The 15,333-nt window shown below is 35.0% G+C and overlaps 1 protein-coding gene across 3 annotated transcripts; it reads right to left on the reverse strand.

The window, feature by feature from the left end:
• Positions 1-9,543: 9,543 nt before the first annotated feature.
• LOC117111976 (jmjC domain-containing protein D-like) lies at positions 9,544-15,189 on the reverse strand (the record flags this gene model as incomplete). 3 transcript variants are annotated; one of them, XM_033255030.1, is given in 7 exon segments in its annotated part: positions 9,544-9,701; positions 10,339-10,471; positions 11,567-11,758; positions 12,604-12,760; positions 13,359-13,524; positions 14,368-14,481; positions 15,038-15,189. In XM_033255030.1, coding segments are annotated over 6 exon segments (894 nt in total), but the record flags the coding sequence as incomplete, so codon positions are not given.
• Positions 15,190-15,333: the final 144 nt, after the last annotated feature.

Consider the following 15,333-nt stretch of genomic DNA (forward strand, 5'->3'; position numbering starts at 1 on the left):
AACACTGGTCTAACAGAACCTGTATAGACCATCACCAGGTCGTCAGAAGAGACACCCCGCCGTTTTAAGCTAATTTAAAGCTAAACATTCCCCTTCCCCACTCGGACAATGGGACTCCGTTGTCGGAATAAAAATATTCATTTGCCAATAAAAACAAAGTTATAGTGACTGTCTTGAGGTCAAAACACAATTTGGGCCATCCTCACGAGGGATTTTATTTTTATTTTTATTTTTTTTTCTCCATTTGTTTTTATTATTATATCACATCAAAACATCGCATACAGAAAACGTTTCAAACATAGCATAATAAAGAAATTATAATTAATTAAATATAAAATTTTAAAAATGGAAAATTCATTCCATAAAAAACAAAAATTCACATTCTAAAAGTGACAAGTAAATTATAATAAGTGGCAATGCTTACAATAGGCTTATTAATCCAAATCTAATGAAGATCAAGAACATTCCACTTCCTTTTCCAATTATCAAGTTTTTCTTTAGATATAGCTATGAACAGCTCAACCGATTTTTCAAAATTTAGTATGTTTTTAAAGTTAACAATGTTGGGTATTTTTTGCGACACCTACATGAATATATAAAATACTTAGCATGCAGAATAACAGGATTAAAATGCCTATTTTCAACATCATTAATTCCCAGACAAATATTTTGTAAAGAAAAAACCAACTGATTTTTGCAAATAATACTTTTAACATCATGCCAAAATCTAGGTGTAATGTTACAATCCCAGAATAAATGGGAAACTGTTTCTGGCCAGTGATCGCAAAAAGTACACATATTGGATTGAACAATATTGATTTTATAGAGAAAGTCATTAACTGGAAAGATGCGATGAATAAACTTATATTGAAAATATCTAACTTTTGTAGATAGTGAGGAGTTAAATGCATTAAGGTAAATTTCAGGCCATTCAAGGTCAAAACAGTTGAAATCCTTACTCCATTTCAATTCAGCACATTTTTTTTTTTAGTACAATGAGAGTGGATGTGTTTACAAATTTTGCTTGATTTTATAAGTATTGCCCAGCTAGCAAAGCGACGTTGGCCCAACGTTGGTAAACGTTGGCAAGCGTCGGGGTCGGATATCTGACGTTGGTACGACGTTGGTGTTTGGTTGCAAAATTTGGTCGGAGAGGTAACGTCAAACCAACATTGGAATTTCACGTTGGCCCAACGTATGAATATATTTGTCGATTTTCCGATGTCGTCCCAACGTTGGTAAGAAGTCGTAAATATTCAGTCTGATACGATACGATACGATTTATTGGGTTCACTTTTAGATCAGTGGCACCCATCACTTAGATGGTGCACCCATTAACAATATAAAATATAAGCAAAGGAAAGCAAAAAACATTTCAAAAACAACAAAAGGATAAATAGCATAACAAAACGACGTCGGCAAACTACTAAAAAGATGGTTGGGTACTACCGTTGGCCCAACGTTGGCTAGAAGTTGTAAATATTAGGATGTGATAACAGACGTTGTCGCAACGTCAGAGTACTTTGTTGGCCCGACGTCGGTAAACGTTAGTGAATGTTGGTTGCAACCGTTGGGCCGACGTTGGTTAGAGGTTGTAAATATCAGATGTAATTAAAGACGTTGTCGCAATGTCATAGTACTTTGTTGGCCCGACGTCGATAAACGTTTGAGAAATAGACGTTGGTTACCACCGTTGGGCCGAAGTTGGCCAGAGGTTGTAAATATTAAATGTGATTACAGACCTTGTCCCAACGTCACAGAACGCTGTTGGCCCGACGTCGGTAAACGTTTGGAATGGAGGTTGGTTACAACAGTTGGTCCGACGTTGGTTAGAACTTGTAAATTTCAAACGTTTACCGACGTCGGACCAAACAGAGTACTGTGATGTTGCGACAACGTTTATAATTCATACATAATATTTACAACCTCTAAGAAACGTCGGCCCAACGGTGGTACCCAACATCTATTTCAAACGTTTACCGATGTCGTGCCAACGAGGAACTTTGACGTTGCGACAACGTCTATAATTATATATATTATGGAGGTTGGTTACAACCGTTTGGCCCACGTTGGTTAGAGGCTGTAAATATTAGATGTAATTATAGACGTGGTCGCAACGTCACAGTACGCTATTGGCCCTACGTCGGTAAACGTTTGAAATGGAGGTTGGATAAGTTATGGAGATGGTAACAATCAAAAATCGATTGTAAATTTAATTCTACATTTTCAGACTAAAAAATAAACCCTCTTGGCCCACGGCCCATTTTTGACACCATGCCCATGCATAATATTAAACTGCAGTGTATATATACAAAGAATTATTTCTATTAGGATCACAGTTGACTAACTGGTACTTGGTGTGGTACTAGGTTTATCGCATTTATGGCTTAGGGGCCGCGGTTTACCTCCCTCCGTTTAGTCATTCTGGATCAGGAGTAGTAAACTCGGCGATCGTGGGTTCGATTCCCACACGGGGCAAGTTTTTTTTTTAATTTTTGTATTTAATTTTATTTTTTAATTTTTTTTTTAAGGCAGTTTAGTTGATGGTGGATAATGAATAGCAACATGGAGGTTGTGTGTTCGATTCCCACACGAACCAATTTTTTTTTTTCTTTAAGGCAGTTTAGTTGATGGTGGATAATGAATGTATTGTACTCATTGATGACGTTGCGAAATAACAACAAACAACAACGTGTCATGTCCGAGCCTAGGCCGTCATGGAAGCCCACTTGCTCCTGTGTAATTCATGTTGAGCCAACTGCAGACGAAAAGGTTACAAATTATTAATAGGAGGAAAAATATAAAAAAAATATTTAAAAAATAAAATAAATAAAAATAAACAGAGAATGAGATAAAATTACCTGACCTTTTCTCAAGAGGGGGGGAAACCTTGAATATTTAAGAACTTAAGGGTATTAAAAGACTCCTCAGAAGCCGGGAAAGCTCATTTCCGGCCATCTGGGAATCAAAATTTGACCCCAGTACCCCCATTTCATTTTTTTTTTTTTTTTTGGAAAACATTTTGAAACCCCCTCTTTTTTAAATCCAAGATGCCATATTTTATTAAATGTATGCCTATCCAAACACGCCCAACGCACGATCCAATGCTGTAGTCAGGATTTTTCAAACAGTGCGAGACAATATCGGGGTGGACCCACTTTACGTGTAAATTCAAATAATCTACTAATATGTACAAAACATATAATTGTTGTTTTTTTTTCTCTCAGACCAATTGTGGTTTTCTACTACGAATACTCAGTTAAAATGTTTGTTCTCTTCTAGAATTTACCTCAAGTATCCGTTTCGATCCATTCCGTAAAAATGGTACTGGATTGGTGAAGTTTGATCTACAGGAGCTCGTGCTTTGTCAGGTCATTCTATTCAGAGTAAAAGCCTTTCATGGTGAAAGCGTACCTGTCATGACCCAAGAAATATTTTTAGCAAGGTATAACTAAAAATGTTATTGTTTAAAATGAAATATTTTTACATTTATTATCCTATAAATGAGTATACATATTAAAAACCATTTCATTATTATACAATTCACAGTATAAAAAAAATGATAAATTGACGTACTTTTTAGCCATATTTCACCATACAAAAGTGTGACAAGACAAAAATGTATAAAATTGGAAGCAGTAGGCCGTATATTTTGTTAAATTGTATTATAAGGATGGAGCTCATTATTTTTGTAAAGGAATATATTTTTTTTTTTGGATTTATCGATTCATGGAAAAAAAGAATACGCATGCAACTAATTTATTTATGTAGGCACACATAAAATAAAAAATGAGAAAAATTTACCTGACCATTTTCAAGAGGGGAAAACCTTGAATTTTGAAGAACTTAAAAAGTCATTTAAAAGACATTTCAGAAGTCAGTGAAGGTCATTTCCCGAATTATAGAAATCGAAATTTTCCCGGGGGAACTCGGACCCCTTTTTTCTTTGGGGTTCATTGGTTCTATTGAATCATTTTCAAGAGGGGGGGGGGGGAAACCTTGATTTTTGGAGAAATTAAAAGTAATTAAAAGACACCTCATAAGTCGGGAAACATTTCCCGCCTTCTAGGAATCAAAATTTTCCCGTAGGAATAAAAATTTTCCCGGGGGAGAACCCCGACCCCCTTTCTTTTTGGGATTGGGAAAAAATTACCTGACCGTTTTGAAGAACTTAAATTAAAATCGCTATAAGATACGTTACTTCAGAAGTCGGGAAAGCTCATTTCCCACCATTTAGAAATTAACATTTTCCCGAGAAGAACCCGAACCTCCGTTTTCTCTTTGGGTTCATTGATTCATTATAATAATTTTCAAGAGGGGAAAACCTTGACTTTTGAAGAACTTAAAGTAGTTAAAAGACACCTCAGAAGTCGGGAAAGCTCATTTCCCGCCTTCTAGGAATCAAAATTTTCCCTGTGGAGAACCCCCGGACCCCCTTCCCTTTTTGGGATTTATGGATTCATGGAAAAAAAATCGTATGCAACTACTCAATTTGTTTTATGTATGTATACACACATAAGGCCTATGTACTGTAATAACAATAGGATAAATTTACCTGACCGTTTTCAAGAGGGGAAAACCTTGAATTTTAAAGAACTTAAAAGTAATTAAGACACCTCAGAAGTCGGGAAAACTCATTTCCCGCCTTCTAAGAATCAAAATTTTTCCGGGGGAGAATCCCCGAACCCCCTTTCTTTTTGGGATTTGTGGATTCATTGAAAAAATCGTATGCAACTACTCATTTTTTTAAATGTATGTATACATACATAAGGCTTATCTACTCTAATATCAATGCAATAAATTTACCTGACTGTTTTCAAGAGGGGAAAACTTTGAATTTTGAAGAACTTAAAAGTAATTAAAAGACACCTCGAAATTCGGGAAAACTCATTTCCCGCCTTCTAGATATCAAAATTTTCCAGGGGGAGGACTCCCGGACCCCCCAATTCTTTGGAAACCTTGAATTTTTGAAGAACAAAGTCATTAGAAACCTAGCTTAAAAGTCGAGAAAGGTCATTTCCCGCCATCTAGAAATCAAAATTTTCCCGGGGGAGGGCCCCCGGATCCCCTTTCCTTTTTGGGAAAAATGTTGACCCCCATCCCCTAGGTTTTTCCAGATCTGCATGATTCATATTCCCATTCATCTTATAAGTGGGCCCCCCCACTTTGAAAAACGTTCCGCCGGCCCTGTTTTTAGCCATATTTCACCATACAAAAGTGTGACAAGTCAAAAACGTATAAAATTGGATGCAGTAGGCCCTATATTTTGTTAAATTGTATTATAAGGATGGAGCTCATTATTTTTGTAAAGGAATATATTGGAAACTAATAAGATAAAACACTAGAAAGAAAAATAAAACCCTTTTTATTAAAAAAAAATATGCAACTTGATGGTTTGTGTAAAACGGGTGTAACATTTGTATGTCAAAAAATTTAGGAAGTTCAAAAATGGCCCAATATTTCTAAAAAGAAATATATGTGTTATTTTTAAATGTTTATCAAATTGGTGAATATGTACAGTAAGAAAATATTTTTAGAAATTAGTGATGATGCATTTTATTTTTGGTGCATCCACAATAGAAAGTCACTGACCCAAACGTATGTCAAGAATTTGTTCGTCCATTACAAGGGAATAGGATTTGTAGTGTATTTAAATACAAACATGCATATTTCTTTTGGAAAGAGAATATAATTATCTTTAACCACACCCCATTTCTAAAACATTGATATCATATCTCTTGTTCCACACAGTTTGTCCTAAATCCATTATTTATATTTACTGTAATGTTTACATCTGTTTCGAATAATCTTATTAGTTGTATATAAATGTAATATAGTGTATGACATCAGGTAACAGTTAAATATAACATGAAATGTTTTGTATTGTAAGCATGTTTAATGTGAACAATTGAATATATAGTAGGTTAGAGGCCTATAATGATAAAATATAATGAATGCTGAACATCTTAGTTTTCCATCTGGAAACAGTTTTTATTAGAACAATTATTCGAAATTTTTATCTAAAAAAAAATTAATAAAATAAAATAATTATTAAAGTATTTCTTTATATCATCTTTTAAATTAATTTTGTTTAGATATATATTCTACTTATACATCACTTACCCCTTATTTGACTAATTCACAGTTTTTATTATAACAATTATTCGAAATTTTTATCTAAAAAAAAATTTATAAAATAAAAGTTAAAATAATTATTACAGTATTTCTTTGTATCATCTTTTAAATTAATTTTGTTTAGATATATATTCTACTTATACATCATTTACCCCTTATTTGACTAATTCACCTTAAAACTTATTCGGCACACACCAAATCTTCATTTTATATACCGTATAGACAAAGATAAGATTTCCACTTTAATTTTCACATAGGTCTGTTTGTCTATTGAATTATTTTTAATTTGAATATTGATATTCTTCTTCGTGTTTATTCAAAATTATACATTCCAGTATCTTTTTACATAATGCCCTGTATATTTACTCATTTTTAATTGTTTTCTTTGCTGTATATGCTATTTGTGAAGTTTGGTTTACATAGTACATTTCACAGTTAATTGACTCACTTTCATTTTTCACACACAGATTCATAACAATAAGGCTATCGTGTACATTATAATTTTGTCCTTTAATTTCAAATTACTTATTTACATTTGCACTTAATATTAAGGCTCAACTTTATTTAAACAAGACTTTCAATACTGATACACAACTGGCACCCTATTTGCATGAAACAAAAATGTTACACATAATAATATGTACATAGGCTATGTTCTCACACGGCTGCTAACGTTTAGCAGGATCCGGATCCTGCTAACTGTTAGCTGCCGTGTGTCTATACGAGAAAATCCTGATCCGGATACCAAAAATATGATGATCGAATCACTGGCCAATAAGAAACTGGAAATTGTAAGCGCGTACGTGTGATTGGTTGATGATAGAAACGCACTCAACTTGCTAACTGTTAGCGGTATCCGGATACTGCTAAGGGTTAGCGCTAACCGATTGGGCGTTCCCACGCAAGTGCTAACGGTTAGCTCCCGATCCGGATACTAAGTCTCTCGTGAGAACCAGGCTTAAAAGTTACACAGATATTCTGACATGTTCTTACTAAAATTTAATACCATCATCTTCACAAAAACATGCTAAGAGTTAGAACAATTAATACGGAGACAGTGAAAATAGGCACAATGTCACAATGAGAGATGAACCTTTTTGCTGGACAGCAAACCATGAAATACCATGTCAGGGCCACAGTGGGGGATAGTTTCATCCCTGAGTCAGAAATACCGGGATGGTGTCCAGCAGGGGATAGTGTTCTTTTACCATAAAATTTGAGTTTTTAGTTAAGTACTGTTAAGCCTAATATTCAATTCACTCCGGCCCCGAAACTCAGACTCAGAAATACCAGGATGAAGTCAGGCGGAGGATAGTTCTTACCTTGCATATTAGTTTAAACATTGGGAATATATATATATTTTCTCTATGTTCTAAGCCATTACAATAAAGCATCAAATTTCAAGACAAACACTTGATTCACATAATACCAGGATGGTGTTTGGCAAGGGATAGTTTTTACCTATTATTGTTATCTTGTAATTTTTTATGTTATTATATATTTATAGGAGGACATTACAATGTATTTCAATGTAAAATGAATTTTAAAATCTTTACAAAAAATACGGTACAGTAATTATTATACAAAATTTCTCTACTATTACTTCAGAATTAAGTACAGCACTGATATCAGTTATAGAGATGACTTTGCTAAGCGTTCAGGATCAAGGTGTATGTTAGAACCTTGGATGATTTCATTGACAGCTCCGTCATCGAAAATCTTGTCTAGTTCTGTGTCATACTCGATACCTAATAAAGATAATTAAATGAGAATTTTTATAAAAACAACCAGCTTGGCCAGGTCTGTTTATACCCTATTCAGACTACACTCCGTTGCGATCGATTGCGATGTAATTGGTGGTAATCCGAAACTGATTACTCCCGATCGCAATCAATGAGCACATTCAGACCAACACAAAAATCTTATGGCCTAGAGCTTCGGTGGATAGGCCTATGTTGACTGACTTCAGCTAAACAGTGCCTGTAAAATTTGTTGCAATCGGATTCCGTGGTAATCGTGAGTATAAAAGTTGTAGCAACCAATCGCAACAGGTAATATACCGATATCGATTATTAGTGAGAATGGGTGTCGCAATTGCTACAACCGACCACAATGCGACGCTAGTCTGCATAGGGTTTTAGACTGGAGAAGGCCAATACAAATACAGTACAGTACTTGTTCAATACAGGTGCAAAATAATAATATGTAGGTAAAGTTAGATAATATAATAAATAATAGCTATAATAAAATTTTAACAAAGGTAGGCCTATTAATGTAAACACACTCCTGAGCAATAGATGTGTTTATTACTGTATGTAGATACCATCATAAATATTTCTAAATCAAACAACGGTAAATCAGAATTGTAAAGTAGTGTAGTTGTAGATTTTTGCCTTCCAGTCACAGGGTACATTCTATTTTAATATTATATCTTATTTTTATTTGAGCATATTTAACAGCAAAACTATACAAATTGAATGATGACAGAAATTCATATCCCAAATTTTCAAATAATAAAAATAATATAACACAATGTTATTTTTATGTTATTGTTTATGTGTATCCAAACTGCCACCTGTTAAGTCTACAGTTAAGTACTACAGTTTATAACAAACCAGCAATAAACGCTAGAATGTTACCCGGATTTTGAGGAGTATATTTGTATAGTTTTGCTTGTTTTTAATATTAAGAATACTACAACCATTATTATCAGACTAGTATGGCTCATCCATTTTTACCTCTGATCTATGTGAATCTATGCACAAGAGCACTGAAGTAAGCAGATTTGATTATCGAGTTAACATGTGATGTGAGCTTTCAACCCTAATGAGTAAATAGAGATTGTTAGACCTTTACCACATATGCGGGAAGACCCACCAATCAAGTGGGGCAAAGGCTTGTCAGTGGATGATGGTTAAAGGCACGAGAACCATCAATGGGGAAACACTCCTAAAAATTATCATATTCCTTGTAATTATTAATGTGTTATTGCAGGACACGGAATGACTAGTGATTGATAAGAAAGTATAATACATACTCCAAGTATTGAAATACACACCATCGTGTTGGGATTCCCAACACGATGGTGTGTATTTCAATACTTGGAGTATGTATTATACTTTCTTTTCTGAGATTAATCAGTGGACCTTTCGACTAGTGATTGATGTCTGCAAATAATATGTTCATGATCAAATACACTGTGAAACAACAAAAATGCCACCTGGCCCATTGCCACCTGGCTCTCTACCACCTGGTCTGTGGCCACTCAAGCACATTACCACCAAAGTCCTGTTAAACCAACCGGCAAAATAATGGATGGCAACAGCAGGGTGGTAAAAGGCTGGCTGGTAGTTAACCAGGTGGCAACGGGCCAGAACCCAGAACTAATGAAATCAATTTGTGAATTACCTTGTCACCTTTCTTGTAGGTCCAAAACACAGGAACTTGATCAAGTGAAGTGTATGGAAAATCATCGCTACAGTCACTATCATTAAAATTTGGTTCAGTGGTGAATAAGATGGCGTAAGACATACTGCGACCATAAGACCGCACTTGATGAAAATAGCCTGATCGAGAAATAGTATTAATAAAATCATTAATTTAATAATATACCATTTATAAAACAACGTATTATTAGAAATTAAATTATAATAATTCAAGTTTAAGATATTGTATTGTAATAATTGTTTTGAAAACATATTTGATAGGGACCAGGTTGTTCAGAAGACAACAACAATAAAATATAATGTGATATTTATAAACTTAAAGAAGATTGATATTAAAAGTTGATGAACATATTTTTGCTATTATTGCTTTCAGTGTTTTGATTGGTTTAATGTATTTTAAATATGATATTCAAATGTTATTAAGATTACAGCAATTCTGTTTTCCTTGTAAGTGAACATAATTCAATGGCATATCCAGGACTTCAAAAAAAGGAAGGGGAGGGGTGTTGAGTACTAGTTAAAATGAAGAATTGGACTCAGTAGGCACAAAGTGATAATAAAAAGAAAATTAAAAAACAAGAATTTTGCTCAAATAGTGGGACTTTTTACGAAAAATTTAAGCCTGTTAATACCTAGTTTTCCATTTATTTGTTTGTGAATAATTTTTCTGTTTGAACAAAGAAGGGGAGCTCAGCCTCCTTAAGCGCCCAACCCCACCCTGGCTACGCCACTGTAATTTGAAACAGCAAGAGTTTACCTGAAGGGATAAAAACACAGTCTCCTGGCCAAATGGTGGTCCAGGTCCAAGGTACCTTAGCAAAGCTGCTATACTTGAACATGTTGACCATCTCAACATCAATCAATGAGTAACCAGATCCAGCATCAGGTGACTACAAGAAACCAATGAAAAAAATTAAACTCTGAAATATTCAACAACATTTATCATATCTGATGGTATCTGTTACTGCTATGATTTAAGTTTGGACATTAATTGTTATCATTGAAACTGACCATTAAATTTAGGAGGAGTGCTTATTCAAACAGGGCGCTTACGAATATTTTTGAGTTAGGAAGGGCGCTTATTCAAGAGGGGAACTTATTCAAATGGGGCGCTTATTCGTGCGAGTACGGTAATAGCAACATCATTAGCACCACCTATGTTTAGTGGTGCATCCATGGTGTGGCAAAAAAGGCTTGGGAAGGCAATAGCCTAGAAATACTGCAGGCCTCATAGCATGAATAACAATTCCAATGCAATGTACTTGTTGGTCACAAAGCGCTGAAGTTGGAGATTGGGATTATATAGGGGGTGATAATATTTTTTATGAAAATTACTCCAAGTATTGGCTAATATTCAGGGTAGAATACTGAAGTACTATGATAAAAATATTATTTATATGGTGTGAGGAATCATTAAACATTTTGTTAATTCAAGTAGTGAAGATGTAGCTTGGTGGGTCATACGAAGCCATAAAAACTCTTCCCATGACATAGGCGGATACAAGGGGGGGGGGGCCCAACTGGCCCAGGCCCCCTGAATGGGGGGGGGGGCCAGCTGGCCCAGGCCCCCTGGATTTTCCAAAAAAAAAAAAAAAATCAGAAAAAAGAAAAATATATTCAAATTTAGGTATATAAGAATGCATTTTTTTGATTGAGGCCCTAGTCGACCCTTTGGTTTGGACTCCACTGCTGTCGGACATGCCGGACCTCTTATCCTAGCTAATTTTTGGAGCCACTGCTGGTCGTGGTTTCAAATCCTGCGAGTGCACAGCATTTTTCCTCATGATTAAAAAAAAGAAAAAAAATATCTACTCCCCTAAATAACGTAATGAGACGTAATGAGACTCACATTATCTCATTTATTTAAGACTAGGGCCCGTGAATACCAACCGACTTCCTAGGATACGCCGAAAGGATCACCCTCCATAAATATAGTTCAATAACAGTACTACTTTACATCAGTAAAGTTGTCAAATTTGAATTACCTTATCTGCCATTTCCAGGAACTTTGAATATTTTGGGTGAATGAAGATGAAATCTTTACGTCCGTCTAGCAAGCAATGAATGTTATGATCAGCATCGTAATGTAGCACCGATGAAGTCCCTCCACTGCTCATCCAGAAGTTGCTCTCTTGTATCAACTTCTTGAATGAGCCGCACAAAAGACACTGTGGCACCTGAAATTAGTAATTTAAAAAATTAAATTAAATAATTACAAAGATATAGGGCTTTGTACAGTAGGTTCATTCCTGTAGACGACCTAATAAATTTTGCAACTATGAATCATGGATTCCCTCTCATTATTCAGAGTAAACTCATTATATAAATATACTCAGTGCGACTGGCAGTTTACATTTGCAGATCCAGGAATTCAAAATGGAGGGAGCCCGGGGACATACTTTCAGAGATGGAGGACACCTCTATCATTATTGCACTCTCAGACTTAAAATTTGAATAAATTTTTCTTATATCACTATTTAATTAAAATCTTGAACAATTTAGGGGGGTCCGGGCTGGCTGGGCACACCTTGAATTGGCCACTGGTTTAGGTAAGATACAGTATAGGATTAGCAAGGTTATTCAGTTAAATTATGTTATTTGAATTTGTAGATATGTGTTCACCACACTCTAACATTACTACAAAAAATATGCCCTTAAGAAATCAATAAATGTAGAGGCTGGCAAGCCTTTGCCACATACCCCACTGGGCTCTATCCAGATTTGGCCTCCATTCACGTTTTTGGTCAGTGTGCCCCAAATGGGGGTATCCCTATTTACAGGACACATTAAGGGGATAATTTTTATGGTTGCTAAAGTGTCCTCCTAATAGGGGTTCTACTGAATAATGTAAAATTGTTAGCTGGGTTAGAATTGACCCGGGGTGAAAGATCAGGCCTAGTTTGTGTTTTAGAGATAATTAAATGTGCTTTTTGATATGACAGCCAGTGAAGCTCACACAAGTACTGTACATGGATAATACTGGAATAATTTGGAGTTGAAGAGCACACACGAGCAGCATTACCTTGACATGAGGTCTCATCTCATCTGGAAGGACGGTTACAGCATACCAATCCTCACGCTTGTATCCCCTCAAAAAATCTTTAAATGATATAATGTTTTGTTGAGTTTTGGTTCGGTTTTCTTTTTTTACTTCAATTAAAAGTTTCAGGTCCCCAAAACTGAAAAAACAATTATGGAAAAAAATATATTTATAAAATAATAGATACAGTATCTATAATAATAATATACATACAGTATCAATGTATACTTTCCTATATATAATAAAAATATGAATCATAAATTATATGTGTACATAAAAATGCAAATATATAAATATCAATAACAGTTTTATACTGTAGATTTAAAAGGTAAATGTGTATGTGTATGGATATAAAATATATATGTATATACATACACCATTTATATATACCAGATATACACATTATATCATTTATAATATATACATTTTACAATTTTTACATCTCGCTGGTGAAGGAAAATTATAGAATACAGCAAGACATTGGAGTTTATCTCTTTAATGCACCATGTTTGGTTTGAAAACTACCATTTTGGAGATCTTGTGTTCTAATAATTAAGATGAGGGCGTACCCTATTAACTTCTGATATTTGCAGTGCAAATAACTTTAATTCTAACTGAAGTTAGATTTAAATGAACATTAGAATAAGAACAAGCATACAAATAATATATCTTTGCAATTAAATCAATGTTAAAGACATGTTTGATTAACTTTTTGAGCAAGACATGTTTTTACTAACTTTTCCTCAAGATAATTGTCACTCCATTTTTCGAAAGCCAAAGCATCTTTGACAGCACCTCGGAGTACCAATGGCTTTTTTTTTGTGACATGGAGACTGGAAAAATCTTTAGGATGAGGTACATCAGTCACCTCCTTTACCTTTCCTTCTGGCTTACGTTGGAAACCTTTAAAATACAGAATTTTTAATTAAAAATACATAACAATGTGGGTGCTAATTTATCATACTGACGGACATTGTTCTATATTTGGTAATGGTGGCATACTTCACTCATCACCATTAGTAATCAGGCACGGATCCAATGGGGAAGGGCATTGGGCGAAACGTTTTCCACCGTTTCGGCACTAAATTTTTAAATTTCAGTCCATATTAATTTTATGTATTGAAATAAGAAAAGAAAATACGAAAATGCGCCCCATCTCCCCCACCAATTTGAAAAATTCTGGATCCGCCCCAGGTAATTATCAGTAACTAAAACAATTTTTTTCACAGACGAAGCCAAGCCTCCCCATATGATCATTAACTTCCACCAACATGGCCCGGGGCCCTGCCTAACCCCTCCCAAAGTACTGCACATTTATAATGATTGGTATCGTCTCAACAACTGAAACTGTGCAAGATTCTCTTGTACACTTTTGTCTGTGGAAATAAGTTGATCATTGAATAAATGCATGAGCTGGCTAGGTACAGTAGTGTTAGTGTACTGGTACTGGTATTTGCACTTATACAGAACCTTTTTCTTGTAATTATATAAGCGGACACCAAATCTCATAGTTCAGGTAAAACTCAAAGCAGCATGTAAAGTAGTACAGATATAAACAGAAATCACTGTATTGTCAAAACAGTTAACAAAAGCAAACCACAACATGTACATGTTGTACGTACAGTACTACACACAAAAATCAGAAAACAATATTCTGGAAGTACAATATGCAAACAGGTATAAGTCTTGAGTGCATGTTTGAAAATATTGGGATCATTGTTAGAATATTCTTACAGTAAATCTTACCTAAAGGTCGTAGATGACCGTCCGGTACACCAGTTCCAGATTTTCTGTTGGACCTGAATGGTGGAGGAAATTCCACATCCATTCTCATGTCTTTGGGAAAAGGAACTTGACACTCTGCCATCAAAAAAAGTAAACTGAAGATGCCGAATACAGGCATTGCACAGCTTTTTACATCCATAACGAAAATATAAAATAATGATTCTCAAAATCAAAAAATGTTTCTTATACACGCCTGGACGCGAAGAACATAAGAGATGAAACCGTTCTCTTTCAACCTAGCAGTTTAAAATATTGGGGAAGGGTTTTGTACAAATTTCCATTAGTTCTGTTTCACCTGTTGATATTCTCGCCTGAAATTACCTGAGAAAATGACACGACAGCCTAACGAATTACCCTGCCACGTGTATACAATGCTTTGGTGACATCTCACAAATATTTCCTAGATCAATAATAAATGAGCTATTCTCATCTGTTCATTAATAGCATGCTATTCTTCTAGGGCTAGGCCAGGACCAATGAGCTAGCAAAGCCCGCTGTCCTACCAGGTTAAGCTTCCAATCACTGAACTCACAGCTGTCGTCAGTACGTAAAGTACGTATGCCTAATCGATATAAAACAATCAATGAACTATTCTATGAAGTTAAAATGTTGATACCAACGTTACACTGACAGTAATGTTGCCGGTACATGTACCCATGCTGTATCTACAATTCAACTGGCCTAATTCTAGCAGGAAATGGAAGACCAGAAGTTCACAACATGCAACTCGTTATATCTCTTGTTGTTGCCCGTAACGCTTCACTGGTTCTCAACAATAACAAAATGCACTGAAAAACAAGCTGACTGCAGGGCCTACTACGATGACGTAATATAAGTATAAAGACCATTATCGCCGCAGTGGATATATCTCGGTATTTCTTTATTCAAAACCACAAAACAACAACAATTTCATAAAATATGGCAGCT

The sequence above is a fragment of the Anneissia japonica genome, unplaced genomic scaffold, assembly GCF_011630105.1.
Source record: "Anneissia japonica isolate Jap-2015-1 unplaced genomic scaffold, ASM1163010v1 scaffold13498_len15349_cov104, whole genome shotgun sequence".
Classification (NCBI taxonomy): Eukaryota; Metazoa; Echinodermata; class Crinoidea; order Comatulida; family Comatulidae; genus Anneissia; species Anneissia japonica.